We start from the raw sequence: 17,767 nt of genomic DNA on the forward strand, positions 1-17,767 counted from the left end.
CCATCAAAAGGTGGTTCCATTATAATCAACATGCACATATCAACATTCCATCAAAAATGTTATTTACTAAAATATATTTCATTCCCATTTGTGTATCAGACAATATACTTATAACTCATTTAAATAATGTTGTGCACACATTATTCATACAATATGAATAAAAATTCATTAGAATTTAAATTAAAGAACTTGCGGTAATTTCAATATAACTAAATATTGGTCTAGTAGAAGCAAAATATCACCATAATATAAGAACTTAAGTACCCACCTAGATTGCTATTAATTCTAAATATTCTCTTCACTTATCTCTAATGAGAAACCTAAAGTCAGGTGCATTAAAATTATTAATTTATTATATGTTAATCTTATTATTAAAAGTAGTTTGTCTTAATTTGACCCTTTGACATATTCTATTTTATTCATATTATATTAACTGTTATCTTCATTTAATTATTTTTTTTAATCAATTTAAGCTTAAAAAAATATTGATAATAAAGCTGGTTCTCTTAACTTTCTAGTTACTGATGTAATTTGCAAAGAAAAGATCCAAAAGTATCAGGAGGAAGACACAATGATGACATTGCGAGCTTAAGTAGGGGAGAGTGTTACACTCTGCTATTTTCAACGTAGTTAGTAGGCCAATGATGTGAAAGAAGATTCTAGAGAAAGTTAGAAAGAGGAGAGCGATCTAAGAGACTCTAGAAGGTTCCACTGCATTCTAGAGAATGTGGAAAGGAGAAAGCTTCAAGGAAAACTTTAGGATAACCCATAAAGCTCTAGAATCATGTATATATTAATAGGGCAATGTAGAACTATTTAGAAATTAGTCTATTCTAATGTAATCTTTCTATAGAACTTGGGGAGGACTATAAATAGAAGTCCCTCTGACTCTTTTGTAAACCAACCAAGATTTCTAAGCAACCAAGTATGCAATCCCTCTTTATTTAATTACTTGTCCTTCTTTCCTAGAGAGTTTTGTGCTTCCAAGTTCGAGCGTTGCAAGTGTTAGGCTAATTTAGTGATTAGGAAGCGTGCTAAAGCCGCACGGGTGACTTGTCAGAAGTTTGTTCGTGACATGCAGCTAATATTAAACCACCATCCTTAGATCAGTCTTCTTAACTTAGCTGTAGTTCAGATTAGCTGACTAAGTCAGCTTAAGGCTAATTACATTCTGATCATAGGAGGGCACGATATGTATTGTTTGTTTTTGATAATTCTAATTAATATTATGGATAAAGATTGGAATGTCTTTTAAAAAGTTATAAATAACCGCTCAATCTAAAAAGGAGCATGAAATCTTATTATTTAACACTATCGGCTAAATTCTGAAGCTCGGACGGTATATTTAATTTAGCCGGCTAAATTCTGAAGCTTTACAGTGCTAAGGAACAGCTTTTGCTTCATTGTAACTGAAAATAAGTTTTTTTATATATATATATATTTTTTGAAGGGTAACTGACAATATGTTTTTCGCGCAGGTTGTTGTCATTATTGGAAAGGGTGCAAGTGCCTTCGATATCTCTAAAGAAATTTCAAAGTTGGCCAAAGAGGTTCACGTGGCTTCAAGAACTACAGAAGTTAAACTTGGAAAGTTAGATAACTTTGATAATATTTGGCAGCATTTGATGGTTATATTTTATTCCCTAATTCCTTTTTTTCAGAGTAATTTTTGTTAACCCAAAAAAAAAGGGAGTTAACTGGTGTGCGCTTAACCTGTTTCCAAGCAGATTAAATGTGTTCATGAAGATGGTAATGTTGTATTCGAAGATGGTTTCGAAGTAATTGCAGATGTGATCCTCCATTGTACAGGGTATGCTATGCGGATCACCCTTTCCTTAAAATCAAAGTTTTTTTTTATTTTCTTTTATTGATTTGAAATATATTATGTTGGAGCTGCTAGCGATGTTGTTTGATGTTTAACTAGTTTGTTTAGCACCTAACGACCATAATTGAGTTAGTGGAGGAAAGATAATAATTGTTGGAAACAAAGTCTTATCATAATTAATTAGAAAATTAATAGTAATTTCGAAAGGAAATAGATAAAAGAATAATTGTTATTTCTTACTTTTTATCAATCCTTTATCCAGGATTATCTAGGTTCAGCATACTCTTAAACAGTAAAATCAGTAAAATTATGTACGCTTCTGATGTGAAAGATTTATACTTTAGAAGGCTAGGTTGATGAAGGGCATACTTGGAGAATTGCTGGTGCTATCTTAATATTCATATTATTTTAAATTAAAATCACATTTTACTTAAGTAAATATTAATTTTATGTTTTTTTGGAAGATCTACATACATACCACTCAATTCCTATGTATTTACATTTTGAAAAACTAAACCTTAATTTTTGCATAGGGGTATTTATATACATATCACAGAATTCTTATGTATTTTCCCATCTAAAACCTAAATATTCATATTATATACATACCACTCAAATCTTCAACATCACCTAAAAAACACCACTTTACTAACTTTTTAAAAGTCACATACTCTTTTTTATGCGTAGGTTTATCGCATCAAGATGTTGTAAATGTAAATATCAAGCTGTGGTGATAGATATGTAAATATATAAGAATTGTGTGGTATGTATGTAAATCTACCTTCTACATATATGCCACCTTTCATATGCATGAAAATGTGTGTTTCACTTTTTAAAAGTTAAAATAGTAGTATTTTAAATGTGATATGCAAAATTTGAGTGGTAGAAATGTAAAAAAGCAAGGTGTAGGTGTTAGATATGCAAATATGGAGGAATTATGAGGTATGCATGTAAATTCCCCTTTATTTTTCAGAATTGTAACTTAAGGAAATTTCAACTTACAACTTTACATGAATTATGAATATTAATTACCTGTTTAAGCTTAAAATTTTGGCATGAATTTTTTTTCCGTAAAAGTGTGGCTTAACATTAAGCTTCTGTCACAAAAATTTTAACAAACAACCATTAAGAACTTTCAAAAACTGTGAGAAACGATATTTTTCTTGACACAATTTTTAAAATTGTTGTTAATAATAAACATTCAGAAAAGATATTGGAAATGTCACTACATCCCCCTTTTTGTGTGTGTGTGTGTGTATTTTTAACTTGTTTATGATATTTATAGTCTCATAGAACTTAAAAGATTTGAAACAACTTTTGGAGGGGGCTGAAGGTACAAAAGAAAAAAAAAATACAAGTTTACTGAAAAAAAGGAAAATCAAAATACAACTCATCTTCGAGTATCATTAAGTGGGTGTGATTGCACCTCTAAATCAATAAGCCTATGCTAACGGCCAATACTTTTGGACAGGTACATTTTCAGTTTTCCCTTTCTCAAAGAAAATAAAGTTGTATGCGTTGACGACAGCCGTGTTGGGCCTCTATTCAAACATGTGTTTCCGCCACATCTTGCACCATGGATCTCTTTTATCGGAATATCAAGTAAGGTTGGTGAACTTAAAGCAAATTGTCTTAACATCCTTCACTTCTTAGATGTGTTTAGAAACAAAGATGGTTGTTCGCAAATTGTCTTCTATTTGAGAAAAGCATGCTTTTTAACTGTAATTTTTTGACAGCAAAACTGTTGGTTGTATTTGTTTTCATAATACGCTTTAAATTAACAAATAGAATTATCCAAAATAGGCCATATTAATTTATATGTATTTACATATCTTACACCTAAACTTCAATTTTCACATATATGCCACATTATCTATTTATGAAAAATTTCATTTCATTTTTTAAAGTTAAAATAATGGTATTTTTTATGTGATATGAATGTAAAAATTTAAAGTTTAGGTGTTAATATGTAATTACATAAGAATTGGGTGGTATGCATGTAAATTTCGCCCTTCTTTTCCGTCTGATCCTGTTACACAGAAGCGAGTTGTGCGCCTTAATACAACATTGGGTGGGGGGCTATTAGCAATGATGAATCCTGCACTGAAATAACATTCTCTACTCTTATTACAAAGATCTGATAATGTTTTGTGCTATGAAAAACGACGACAATAAAGTGAAAAAGCTGGATCGAAAAATTGCAAACTAGAAAATAGCACAGATTTATATGGTTCGGCTAATTTGCCTACGTCCATGGAGTTGCAGAAGATTTTAGTACTTCGAGAAATTACACTGTCGAACGCTTCAACTTTTACAAGAAATTTTTTTTTCTCCCTCTCTCTCTCTTCATTTCTCTCTCTTAGTTCTCCACCGTAAGCTTTTCTTATAAGCTTTGCCGAGCCAACCTTAAGGAGCCATGGGAGTAAGGAGCAGAGAGGTTAAGAGGGCTTGACTTAACAATTTATGAAAGGTCAAAAGAGACTATTTAAAGAAAACGAGAGAGCGGTAGGTGGGACGCGGAGAGAGGTAGGTGAGACGTGGAGAAAGTTTGGTGGGTCACCGACTCCATATATTTAACACTACCTACAGGCTGCATCATCTGCTGGTTGTACCGATTTTTTTTCTTAAAACATGATATCATCCACCTCTGCAACTCAAAACCCCTGTCTTCACACTAGAACATAACCTTTAGTCGAGCACAATTACAATTTTTCAAGAGTAACACTCTTAGTCAATATATCAATAGAGTTCTTAATTCCATAAATTTTTTCAAGTAGCAATTATCCGTATATAACAATGACCGTATGAAGTACCTGATCTGAATGTGCTTGGTCTTGGATTGAAATGTTGGATTCCAGCAAGAAATTTAACGCTCTGACTTCCACTGTAGAGAGTGTCCCTTTGAACCTTCTTACCAAATTCTTCCAAGAAACTTTGTAGTCATAACATCTCCTTTTCACCCTCTGACACTGCAATGTACCCAGCTTCTGTAGTGGACAACGAAATTGTCTTCTGTAGATTTTAGCCCCATGACACTGCAGTACCACAAAAATTATAAACATAACATGTAATACTCTTTCTACTGTCAATGTCTCCAGCTAAATCTGCATCAACATAGTCGTGTACCTCAAAACTCTTTTTTGAGAAACACAAGCAGGTTTTTGAAGAACCTCTTAGTTATCTCAAGATCCACTTCACAACTTCCCAATGTTCCTTCCCTGGATTACTCATGTATTTGCTTACAACCCCCACTGCATGGGCAATATCAAGTCCAGTGCAGACCATAGATACATAACCAATAGTTGAAGCGTAACGAACCTTACTCATGTAGTATTGTTCCTCCTCTGACTTGGGAGCTTGATTTTTGCTGAGTTTGAAATGACTGTCCAAAGGTGTGCTAACTGGTTTGGCCTAATCCATATTGAACATGTTAAACACTTTTTCACATATTCAACCTGTGAAAGCCTCAACGTATCTGACAATTCTCATGCCAAAGATTTGCTTTGCCGCTCCCAAATCCTTCATTGCAAAGTGCTCTGACATCACTTCTTCAGATTATTGATCTCATTAATGTTGGCTCATGCAATAAGCATATCATCTACATACAACAGTAGAATGATAAAAGAGTTGTCAAAGTACCTGACATAACAACAGTGATCTGTCTGACTTCTGCTGTACCCTGCATTGAGCATGAATATATCGAACTTCTTGTACCACTGTCTAGGAGCTTGCTTTAGGTCATACAAGTTCTTCTTCAGTTTGCAAACTAAATCTTCTTTTTCTTGTACCATGAACCCCTCAGATTGGTGCATGTAAATTTTTTCTTCAAGATCTCCATGAAGAAAAGTTGTCTTCACATCTAACTGTTCAAAGAATAGATCTTCAGTAGCAACCTTAGCCAGCACCATTTTGATTGTTGTGAGCTTAACCACAGGAGAAAATATCTCAGAATAATTAATGTCATGTTTCTGCTGAAAGTCTTTTACAAGTCTAGCTTTGTACCTCTTACTGCCATCAAACTGAGCCTTCACCCGGTACACTCATTTATTGTGCAATGCATTCTTCCCTAGTGGAAGTTCTGTCAGCTCCCATATCTGATTTCCCAGCAGAGAATTCATTTCCTCCATCGGAATCCATCTCCTTCTTAATGGCCAGCTTCCACTTGCTAGAATTTTCATCTACCAAGGTGTCTTTGCAGCTCTGTGGTTCTCCACTATGTGTCAGCAGAATGTAATTCAAGGTTAGTGAGTAACGCTGTGGAGAACGCGTGCTCTTGACTAAACTGTGAACGGTAGCTGAAGTAGTGAATGACTCTGACCCTGACTGCAGAACAATAGAAATGAGTGCCCCAGACTCACTCTCCTCGTAATTCACATTTCTGCCATGTATTGTGACTTATGGTAGATCGTCAAACTTTACGAACTCTGATTCCTGAGGAGCTGCTTCAGAATTTGTATCAGTCTTGTCCTTGTACATCAACTTCTCATTAAAGATCACATTTCTGCTTCTAATAATCTTTCGATCCTGATCATCCCGGAAACGATAGCCAAATACTTCGTCTCCATAGTTAATGAAATAACATTTCTTTGACTTAGTTTCAAGCTTGCTACGAGCATCAGGATTGATTAGAACATTTAAAAGACAACAAAAAATTTTAAAATGAGAAAATTTGACCTCTTTGCCGCTCCAGACCTCCTCAGGTAATTCACAGTCTAATGGGACGGATGACCCTCTGTTGATCAAGTAAACTGCAGTGTTGACCGCATCTGCCCAGAAAGTTGGTGGTAGTCCGGCGTGCAATCTCATGCTCCTGGCACGCTCATTGATGGTCTCGTTCATACACTTTGCAACTCTATGTTATTGTGGTGTCTCCAGATTGGTCTTCTCCATTATGATATCTCGAGCTGCACAATACTCCTTGAACCCACCATCGATGTACTCACCATCATGTCAGACCTCAAACATTTCAGTTTTAAATCTGTTTCTGTTTCAACCATGACCTTCCAAGTTTTTAATACAGTAAATACATTAGATTTATGCTTTAGAAAGTAAATCCATACATTTTTGCTATAGTCATTTATGAATGTGACGTTGTAACGAGAGTCTCCAAGAGATGCCACTGGGGAAGGTCCCCACACATCGATGTGTACAAATTCTAATTTTTCTGCCTTTTTCGCTCTACCACTTTTCAGGAAACTAACATTCTTCTGTTTACCCATAATGCAATTCTCACACATAACGAGTTCAACTAACTTTAGTTCGAGTAGCTTACATCTGGACTGAAGTTCTTTCGTGTCTCTCTGACTCTTGTGTCCAAGCCTGCAATGTCACATGTCTTCTGTGCTCTCTGCAACTGTAGTATCAACACTATTAATTAAATCAGTAGTCATATATAATGTACATGCTTTCTTATCCCAAGCCAGTACCAATGCTCCTTTAGAGACCTTCCAAGTGCTATTTGAGCACACTACTGAATGCACTCCTTCATCTAACTGTCCAACACAAATTAGATTCTTTTACAACTCAGGATTGTGTCTGACATTTTGTGAGATCCATTTGTTTTTGTTAGAGAGTGGAATTTATACATCTCTCATCTCCACCACGTTCAAAATTGCTCCATCAGCCAGGTACACCTTCCTAAAGTCACCAGTAACATAGTTTTGCATTAACTCCCGGTAGGAAGTTGTATGGAAAGAAGCCCCTAAGTCTGGTATCCAGTCGTGAACAGAGCTGCGAACTACAAGCAATAGTGCATCATGCACTTCTTCAGTTACAACATTAACACTAACTTCTTCGTCTTCTTAGCATTTTTGCAGTTCTTCTTTATGTGACCAGTTTTGCCACAATTCCAGCAGGTTGCTTGCTGATCAGGCTTTGACTTGCTCTTGCCTCTGTGCTTTGATTTTCTCTGTGCTTTGATTTTGCTTTGATTTTGACATTCCTTTGTTTGAGTCTCTGTCATGTGATTTCTCTCTGGAATAAACATTTAACGTCAAACTTGAACACGAGGCCTCGCCGGAATACTTCCTGCGCACCTACTCAGTCAAAATTAAATCACGAATATCATCATATTTCAGCTTAGTTTTACCTGCAGAGTTGCTTATTGTCATTCTCATAGTTTTCCGGCTATTTGACAATAAAACCAACAATATCAATGCACATATCTTATCGTCAAAATCAATTTCAACAGACGACAATTGATTTGTGATATTGTTGAAATCATTCAGATGCCGGGCGACAGACACACATTTCATTATATTTAAGTTGAATAATTTTTTCATCAAGTGCACCTTGTTATTCGCTGATGACTTTTCGTACATACCTGATAAAGCTGTCATGAGTTATGCAGAACCTGTCTATACCTGATAAAGCTGTCTGATCTTCTTGATGACATTGTGGGCAACAGATCTCGATAGGGTCAATCGAATAACCTCAGAACCTGTCTATTCAATAGATTCCAATCGACCTCTTCCATCTTCTCTAGTCGTTTTCCTAGCAGCAGAAGATGTAGTTTCTTCCCATAGAGGTAGTCCTCGATCTGCATCCTCCAGTAACCAAAATTTGCGCTGTCAAACTTCTCGATCCCCGAAACTTTTACTTCGTCTCCAACCATCGTTCTTCCTCAGATCTGAAACCACAGCTTTGATACCAATTATTATGAAAAAAAACAACAATAAAGTGAAAATACCGGATCAAAAAAGTGTAAACCAAAAAATAACACACAAATTTACGTGGTTCAACTAATTTGCCTACGTCTACGGAGTTGTAGAGGATTTTAGTATTTCGAGAAATTATACCGTCGAGCATCTCGACGTTTACAAGAAAACTTTCTTTTTTTCTCTTTTCTCTCTCTTCCTCTCTTTCTCTTCCTTTCTTAGCTCTTCACCATAAGCTTTTATTGTAAGCTTTGCTGAGCCAAGCTTAAGGAGCGGAGGGATTAAGAGGGCTTGATTTAGCAATTTATGACTTGTCAAAAGAGGATATTTAAAGAAAACGGGAGAGCGGTAGGCGAGATGCGAAGAGAGGAAGGTGAGACCCAGAGAGAGGTAGGTGAGATGCGGAGAGAGGTACGTGGGATGCGGAGAGAGTTTGGTGAGTCACAGACTCCATATATTTAACATTGTGAAGTTTATTTTCATTCATATTGCTAATACTTTTGATTTGCAAAATTTGTTCATTTTATTTGCACGTATATTTTTCTCAAATATTTATAATAAAACCTCCTAATCAACTGAGTTTTGTTACCAGAGCATAACTTTTATGATGATCGAATTTCAAAGCAAATGGGTGGCTAAGGTTTTATCAGGGAAAGTAAAACTTCCATCAGAGGAAGAAATGGTTGCATCCGTCAATGAAGTCTATGCTAAAATGGAAGAACTAAAAAAGCCTAAGCGCCATACTCATTTCCTTTCTGTACTTGAGGTTCTGAATCCTGCTATCCAACTCTTTTTTCAAATCATTTGCACTCCCAAAATAAAATAAAATAAAAATCATTTTTTTTTGCAAATCAGCCCGGATATTTGAACTGGATCGCTGCTGAAATCGGTTTACCACTTGTGGAGGAATGGAAACTGCAGATGTACAGCTTACTAGTGAAGTGTGTTGTGTCTTATGATGATGGCTATCGCGATAGGTGGAGTCTCGAGCAATGGAAGGCACAATCAGAGCCCTCAAATCAGGGTACTTGATCGATTATGATGATCAAGTTTATAACGTTCTTGGCAAATAATTGCTGATTTCATGGCGATAATTATTTTACATCAGGTTTGGAACTCTTTATTTTATGGAGATCCTATATTTGCTCTTTATCAAAAGCTTAGAAGTTTAAAATTTCTCAAAGGCAAACATAGTTTTAAGATGCCTATCTTTTTAAGCTTGCTACAAATCTTGGGCAGGAACAATTAACTTCTTTTCATTTGTTGGACAGAGATCCTTTTAGCATCACACTTCTTGCCAGGCTCTTGAATATTAAACACAAACTTGATCATGCTTATTAGGCCGAAGTTTTTTTGGCATCCAAAGGGCCAAAGCCAAATAGCTGACTAACGGAGAAGATGATCTTTACTTTCTTTTTAAAAAGTAAAAGGGCAAAACCAACAAATATTATATTAAATAGATTTCAACAAGTAATTATTGTTCTAACTTTCATCCTAAAATTATGCAGGCTGAAAAATTCCACTTTCAAAATATCTTTAATTCTCTCATTGATTCTGACCCTTCAAGTTTATATATTTCTTCAATTTATACTATTCCGCCCTTTATGTTAGTTGCCTTGATAGCAGCTATCACTTCGAAAGCAATCAAGAGGACAACCTTCTCTTCAACTAATAGCTCTGCTTCTGGACGTGATGGTTTGCATTTGAGTTACACTAAGTCGAAGGATAATATAGAACATGAAGTCCGCTAGGCTATTAAATATTTTTTTCAGACCAACAGGCTTTCGAGGATAGTCAAATCCATGGGGATTATTTTTATTCCTAAGGGTTCTCATGTCAGGAATCTTATTGACTATAGATCGATCCATTTCATTGTGCACCACCTTTTTTAAAATTATTGCAAAAATTTTTATTAAGCACATGAAACCTATCATGGCTTTCATTACTCAAAATAGTATCATGTTTCAGGAATCTTATTTACTAAAGATCCATTCATTGCGCAACACCTTTTATAAAATTATTGCAAAAATTCTTATTAATCGCATGAAGCCTATCATGCCTTTCATTACTCAAAAAAGTCAATCATGTTTTATTCAAAATCAGGTCTCCACTGACATTATCATTCTCATCAATAAGCTGTTTCATGAATATCAATGGTGTGGAAATAATAGCATTTTTCTGTGCAAAATTAGATATTAAGAAGGCTGTTGATATCGTTAATAGAGAATTTCTCTATTCAAGGCTTTCGAAAGGGGTTTTACCCACCCTCATTTCATCGACTGGATAAAAGTTTGCACACAGGAGGTTTATTACACGTTTTGCATAAAATGGCAGTATGGAAGCTTTATTTCCCTTCTACCGTCTGTTGTAGACAGGATGTCCTCCTTCTTCATATTTATTTTGGATTGTGCTGGATGGTCTTTCTAATCATTTTGAGGAAAGCATTATTTCTAATACTTTTGAGGGAATTGACTAGGTAATGTCCATTCATCTCATTTACTACATGCAGATGATTTTATGACTTTTGGCATGGGAAACATAGATAATATCAAAGGGTTTAAATCTATTCTTGACATTTTTGTTAAAGCTTCAGGTTTATATATCAGTTATGACAGAATTTTATGACCTTCTCCCCAAACACCAGTAAACAGGGCTCTCTAAGTTGCCATACCAACTTTCCCATATCTGCTTCTAAATTTACTTATCTAGGCATCCCTTATTTCTACCAAGCAGTTCCACTTACTTGATTTTCAGCCTTTGCTAAATAAACTGATATCTATTTTAGATAGTTGAAAGGCAAAAGTTTAGTCTTTTGCTGGTCGCCTTCAGCTCATTAAATTCTCTATACAGAGAACTATTTCCTACTGGAGAACTTGCCTAAAGCTGTCTAAAGCTTATTAACAACAGATGCTGCTCAATATTCCTTTTTCATAGAGATATTGAAGCTAAAGGTTGCATCGTATCTCTTGGAATAAATCTTGTAAACCTAAAGCTTATGGGGGTCTGGGTTTGGCCTCCACCATCTCTCTTATTTATGCTTACATATGCTATCTTATTTGGAACAATTCTTGTAATTTATTTTCTGTTTGGTGGAAAATTAAATAATGCTCATTATGACGACCTTATCCAGCAAGAGCTTCTTTCTTTTGGAAATGCTTATGCAAACTCAGCCATCTTCTCAGACGTTGTCTATCTTATAGTATTTCTAATGGCTGCCATATTAACCTTTTTTTGGATCCCTGGCTTCATAGGAAGTCCTTGGTTAATGTCTTTGAGCATAGAATTTTTTTTCTTATGCATCAGCCTCCCTTCTTGTCTCAAAGCAGTATCACTAATAATCACGTGTGAGAACTGCATCTGTTGAGATTTGTATCTAGTATAGGGTTCTATTTGTAAATAGAAGAAATTTAGAGGTTTATTTGTAAATGTTGTAAAGCTCTATATAAGCAGGAATAATGAAATGAAATAGATTTTTAAAGCAATTAATTCTTTATGGTGTTAGAGCACTAACTCTAGCAGTCGTGCAACTCAATCATCCTTTCCTTTCCTTCGTGTAGCAACAACGATAGAACTCGTTGGGAAGGCAACAAGGGGATCACCGCTCGACAGATGGGATCGTGACAGACAACGTCGTTTGCAGACGGGATTTTGACAAACGTATCGCGACTCGACAGACGAGATCGCGACAGGCGAAAGCTCGCGACTACTTTGATTGTGACTTTCTCGGAAGGATCGAAGCATTCTGTCACCAAGGTCTTCTGCAAAGGTTTGCTGCAAGAGGAAGGCAACAGAGCAGTGCCTTCGTTTTTGGAGTTGCACTCGACGATAAGGAGGTGAAGGATCGAAGTGATTGTGGTTTTGTGTGAGAGACAGAAGGGGTGCGGCTTTGTATCGACTAAGGCAAAACATATTGCACGAAATTGTAGGAAGTCACCTGTGTTTTGTGTGATCTGGACTTGAACCTTATTAAAAATGTCAGGAGACGGAGATACTGCTGCATGTAAGGGATTGGAAATTTTCGGAAAGAAGGATCCCGAAGTTCTAAGGGCCTTGGTCGGGCTTATACAACGAGCTAGCGTCTTCACGAGAGCCACCACGTCAACACATACTCCGACGCAGGTGAAGCTAGATCTCGCTCCTGTAGATTTGAAGCTTGATGGGTATCTGAGTTGTTTGCGTCGAATCGAGGCTGCTCTAGTAGAGAAGATACTAGATGGATACCTCCCGGGGGTTGAACCAAGAGTGACAGTGCTGAAAGGGATGAGTGGAGGACCACACATACCTTGTTTAAAACCCGACTACTCAACTCGATAGTTTTAACAATTGCCTCATTTGTGGATGACATTCGAAAGTTGAACGAAATTTAGGCAAATCTGAAGATCTATGCTGGAGCTGAGAACTACATGAGGGTATTTCAGATTCAACGTGAGACAGAGACAGTGGTTCAGAGTGATAGATCGATTCAGGAGTACTCTGTAGACCTGGAGTGGTTGTGAAAGATCTTAATCACTCTCACCTATGTTGAGTTGTGGTGATCCAGGTTGTAAAAAGGGAGAGATCATTACACAGATGAGGACTATGCAGTTTTTGGCTCATTTAAACCCGGCGTTTGATCAGAGGAGATCAATTCTCCTAGCTCAGACGACTATTCGTACACTGGATGAGGCCATTGTTGCGATAATACAAGAGAGTCGCATGAAGCTATACTCCAAGTCAAGTGGTTTTTTTGGGTGCCCGATCAGCATTGGTTGTTGCTAGACCACGTACGCTAAGTGTCTAGAGGGAGACTTGCAAGTGCTACTATTGTGGTGAAATTGGCCATCTGAGCAGGGTCTACCCTAAACCACTTAAGGAGAGAGAGGTGAATGTGGATCAAGTGGAGTTCATGGTAATGGGGGTCGTGAAAGGTGGAAGAGGGGACTATCAGACAAATCTGATGGTAGCAGAGGACAAGAGAGAGAGATATGTGATCTTTACTAGTGAGGATTATGAGCGTTTGGAGTTGAAGTGAAAACAAAATGCAGCAGTAGATAAAACTGAGAATGTTTCAAATTCATCAACATCAAAAGCTAATATTTCTACTTATGCTCGCTTCAGCAAAGATACTGGTGAAACACTTGCTCTTGTCTCTATTTCCACTACAAAATCATCAGAATGGATCATAGATTCTGGTACTTTTCATCACGTGACAGGTGCTGCTGGAGAGTTTTTATCATATACTTATCTAACAGTACCAATGAGTATACAGACTACTGATGGTACAACACGGTCTGTAGTTGGTAATAGAATAGTGAGATTTATCAATCATATAACTTTGTCCAATACTTTGCATGCTCCTTTTTTTCCAGAATCTTTTATCCATTAGTGTCATTATTCTCCAGTTAAAATGCATTGCTTCTTTTGATATTCCTCAGGTGAACTTCCAAGAGAAAGGAATAGGCCAGACACTTGGAACTGGAAAGTGATATAGCGGGCTCTGGTACTTGGACCGAGAGGGAATGAATTCAGCCCGCCATTCATGGTGGAAAGTTCTACAATTAAAGAATTTGGTAAGAACGTCGAGGGTGTGTTACTGCCACATCACAGACCTATAGAATATTCTAGTCTTAGTTTTTATTGAGTCGGTTGTATTCATCTATGTATGGAAAGAAAAATAAAGAGAAACTAGTGTGTGATGCTTTTGAGTTTGACAAGCTCACTAGGAGCTCTTATGTTAGTTCGGGGAATAAGAGCTTTGGTGTGTTTAATTTGATACATTCTAATGTATGGGGCCCTTGTTCTCTTAGTCTATGAATGATTATCGGTATTTTGTTACTTTTATTGATTGATTTTCTCGTGTTACCCGGATATAATTGATGAAATAGAAAAATGAGGTGGTTGCTTGTTTTAAGGGTTTTCGTAATGCAATCTATAGACCCAATATGGTGCAGTTGTGAAAGCACTGCGATCTGATAATGGAAGAGAACATATCAACAAAACATCTGAGGACTAACTGTTAACTCAAGGGATACAACACCAATCCACATGTCCATACACACCAACATAGAATGGAGTAACAGAGAGGAAGAATCGACATCTTTTAGAGATAGCCCAGAGCATGATGATGACAATGAATGTCCAATGTCGACGGGTGCTCAATTGATTAACAGGACACCTTCAAAAGTGCTGGAGTGGAAGTCTAGTCAGGTGTTGAAAGAGGACAATAGTGAAATCTTTCTATTGAAGGTATTTGAATGTGTATGATTTGTGAAAGACAACATATCATCGATAGGGAAGTTGATTCCCAGAGATGTGAAATGTGTTCGTAGGGTATTTTTCTACTCAAAAGGGTTATGTTTGTTGGAGCTCGATTGAGAAGAGATTTTTTGTGAGTTTGGGTGTGTTATTCAGAGAGTTTGAACCATATTACACTCGTTCACACCTTTGGTGACTGAACAATCATTGGAGATATCAGGTAAAAGAGAGTGTGTAGTAGTGGAAAGGTAGCAGGGAAGAAGACAGTTGGATGCAAGAGGATCTTCTAAGGTATAATAAACTTTAGATGAGAAGACGAAGAGTTACAAAGCACGACTTGTGGCAAAATGGCACAATCAGACGTATGTCATTGATTACGATGAAACTTTTTCACCATTAGCTAAGATGAGCACAGTGAGGACACTGCCTTCTCTGGTAGTGAATGGTGGATGAAGACTCCACAAATTGGATGTGAATAATGTTTTTCTTCATGAGGAGCTACTGAAGGATGTACATATGGAGATAACGCCAGGATTCAGTACATCTCAGATAGTGAGCAAGGTGTATAGGCTCAGGAAGTCAGTATATGACTTGAAGCAATCTCCTCGAGTCTGGTTTGACAAATTTAAAATGACAATGGTTTACATAGGATACCATCAAATCAATGCAAACCAGACTGTGATCTTTTAGCAACATGAATATCACACTATCATACTTGCTGTGTGTGGATGACATAATTGTTATTGGTGATGATGAAACAAAGATTACTCAACTGAAGAGAAGATTGGGGAAGCAATTTGAGGTAAAAGATCTGAAATAGCTCGGATACTTTCTTGGTATTCAGGTGCCCCATAAACTTAAGGGGATGGTCCTATTCTAGAGAAAGCATGCATTGGATCTTCTTGCGGAGAGGAATGTGGGAATGCAAAACTGCAGTCTCTCCAATTGATCAAAAGGTCGAGCTCTGTACAAAGGTGGGTGAATCGGTTGATTGTGAAAGGTACCGGAGGATGGTGGACTGCCTAATCTATCTGTCTCACACTTGACCCATCACACTTGACCCAACATTTCTTTGCTATAAGTGTGGTGAGCCATCGCATGCATGATCCAAGGAAGGGTTATATGGATGTAGCGTATCAGATTCTGAGATATCTGAAGAGTGCACCAGAGAAAGGATTGATATTCAGGAAGATTAAGCATGTAAATATTGTAGGCTTTTTTGATTCTGATTGAGCAAGTTGTGTTGATAACAGTCAATCTATATCAGGATACTGCATGTTTGTTTGTGGCAACTTGGTCCATGGAAGAGCAAGAAACAATCAGTTGTAGCAAGATTAACAACAAAGGCAGATTACAGGGCCATGGCATTAGGATTTTGTTGAGATGTTCTGGCTAAAAGCCTTGTTGGTTGAATTCAAAGTGGATGAGGGAACTCAAATGAAGTTGTGGTGTGACAACAAGTCAGCAATCAACATTGCTAACAACTCGGTGGTGCAACACAATCAATAGAACTAAACATGTGGAGAATGATAGATTCTTCATCAAGGAGAAGCTAAATAACACACTGTTTGAACTAAAGTCATGTAGCTACTGGAGGCCAGGTGGTTGACTGTCTCACTAAGAAACTTTCTTAGTGGAGTTAACTAGATTATGTGATAAAATGAGTTTAGTGAATATCTTTCGCTCATCTTGAAGAGGAGTGTTGAGATTTGCATCTGATATATGTTTCTATTGGTAAATAGAAAATGTCTAGGGGTTTATTTGTAAATTTTGTAAGGCTCTATATAAGTCAAAGTATTAATGAAATGAAATAGGTTTTTAGAGCAATTAATTCTTAGATGACATTCTCAGGTCTATCCTTGATGTCCCATTATAAACACATCATAATAACTTCATTTTATGGAAAAGAAATTCAAATCTTACTTCCAAATATTTCTTATCTGAATTTTATACCTATTGTGGATTGACATCATCTGATTTGGCACGAGCATTATGCTATGTGATTGTATGTTTCTACTTGGTTATGTTTTGTGGGAGTCTTAAAAACTACGGATACTCTCAAATATCAAGGGAATTCATGTGAATCCTATTTGATTTATGTCTAATGAGGGCTGAATCTGTCAGAGATCCTTTAAATTTTTTTTTTTAAGGTCTACTCTCCATTAAGTTCTCTTTTGCATAAATGACACTCCTAGGAGATTTGGCTGGAGAATCTCAAGTCTTATAACCATCATCTCTACTATTAATCATGGAGTAAAATGCAAACTTGCTGGATGGTTTCTACATAGGTATTCTTCTAGTTATATTTTTGTTGCGAACTCTGGTGACTATTTCTAATGAATATCTGGATATTTATCTTCAGTACAACAACTTTGCACTTTAGCTACATGTGCTTTTTTCTTGTTTTAGCGCTCTGTTTCTTTTGTCTGAACAATGTTGAGAGGCTCTGCTGTCTTCTCCACCTATCTACCTTTTCGCAGCAGGCTTTTTACATTTAATGGTACTGCCCCATGTGATGCTGCTCCCACCTGGATGGTTGAATCACAATAATTTACAAATAATTGTACATGAACGTAGCCACGTGAGCGAGCTAGTGTTTATGTTTTTCATTTGGATGCTATTGCCAAATGGGGCATTGTCATCATATTCTTTATTATAGCATGATATTTTAGTATATTACTTGTAATTAACGATCAAGATTAATAATTTAATGACCTCTACTTCAATTGTTTGCCAATTGCTGCTATTTGATGCAAATTATGCTATTTTTTGTAAAAATTAAAATGACCATAAAAATGCATTTTTATTTCTCTTTATGCCAAATGGAAGTGAAAATTAAAATAAAAATACTTGTTTTTTTTTATTTTGGAAAATGTGTTTGAAAGTTCATTTAAGAAGTCAAAGTATATTCAAACTGCCTTCGAACAAACGAAACGAACTATGTTCTTTTTGTTACTTGTATCTAGATGTGAAATTATGTAGTAGCAGCTAAAAAGATGTATACATCCATAACTGCTGGTAGGTATGAGTGTCAGTTAATTAGTTGAAAAAT

General features: G+C 36.4%; 1 protein-coding gene across 6 annotated transcripts in view; it reads left to right on the forward strand.

Moving 5' to 3' along the window:
• Positions 1-17,425, forward strand: part of LOC110034056 (flavin-containing monooxygenase FMO GS-OX-like 3) — a 38,286-nt gene extending 20,861 nt beyond the window's left edge. Inside the window, exons 3-8 of one of the 6 annotated variants that reach the window (XR_002295009.1) lie at positions 1,479-1,628; positions 1,728-1,810; positions 3,297-3,432; positions 9,074-9,247; positions 9,337-9,589; positions 17,125-17,425. Coding sequence is in view for 2 of the 6 variants with exons in the window: in XM_020738300.1 (XP_020593959.1) it covers positions 1,479-1,628; positions 1,728-1,810; positions 3,297-3,432; positions 9,074-9,247; positions 9,337-9,513 (720 nt within the window). In the remaining 4 variants the exon portion in view is untranslated. Of the gene's footprint in view, positions 1-1,478; positions 1,629-1,727; positions 1,811-3,296; positions 3,433-9,073; positions 9,248-9,336; positions 9,938-13,895; positions 14,243-17,124 lie in introns of those variants that run through there. The other 5 variants (XR_002295010.1, XR_002295012.1, XR_002295011.1 and 2 more) reach the window with 5 other exon arrangements.
• Positions 17,426-17,767: the final 342 nt, after the last annotated feature.

Source organism: Phalaenopsis equestris, unplaced genomic scaffold, assembly GCF_001263595.1.
Source record: "Phalaenopsis equestris unplaced genomic scaffold, ASM126359v1 Scaffold001339, whole genome shotgun sequence".
Classification (NCBI taxonomy): Eukaryota; Viridiplantae; Streptophyta; class Magnoliopsida; order Asparagales; family Orchidaceae; genus Phalaenopsis; species Phalaenopsis equestris.